Below are 260 nucleotides of genomic sequence, written 5' to 3' on the forward strand. Positions count from 1 at the left end.
CCGAAATCAACCTAAAATTTACATGTTAAAATCTCAGCGATAAGATTAATATTAACTTAAAAAAAGATAAACTTACGCGGTTCGAGGCTGAGCGTTGGCGTACATCCGATCTCGTTGTCCAGGTCGTTGTCTGCGCTGTAGTCGTAATCTCCGTTATCCAGGCGGCGGCGCGAGGGGTCGTACCTGCAGATTTTGGCAGCGGAGAAGGACGACTTCATTTCCTGGGTGAGCTCTGTCAACTGGAAGGGTCGTTCTGTAAG

At 47.7% G+C, this 260-nt stretch overlaps 1 protein-coding gene across 1 annotated transcript in view; it reads right to left on the reverse strand.

Annotated features, from left to right (window-relative positions):
• Positions 1-260, reverse strand: part of LOC119581705 (angiotensin-converting enzyme-like) — a gene marked incomplete in the record, with an annotated part of 37897 nt that overhangs the window by 8952 nt on the left and 28685 nt on the right. Inside the window, 1 exon segment of the mRNA XM_037929830.1 lies at positions 77-239. Coding sequence (XP_037785758.1) covers positions 77-239 — 163 coding nt within the window.

Source organism: Penaeus monodon, chromosome 15 (genome assembly GCF_015228065.2).
Source record: "Penaeus monodon isolate SGIC_2016 chromosome 15, NSTDA_Pmon_1, whole genome shotgun sequence".
NCBI lineage: Eukaryota > Metazoa > Arthropoda > Malacostraca > Decapoda > Penaeidae > Penaeus > Penaeus monodon.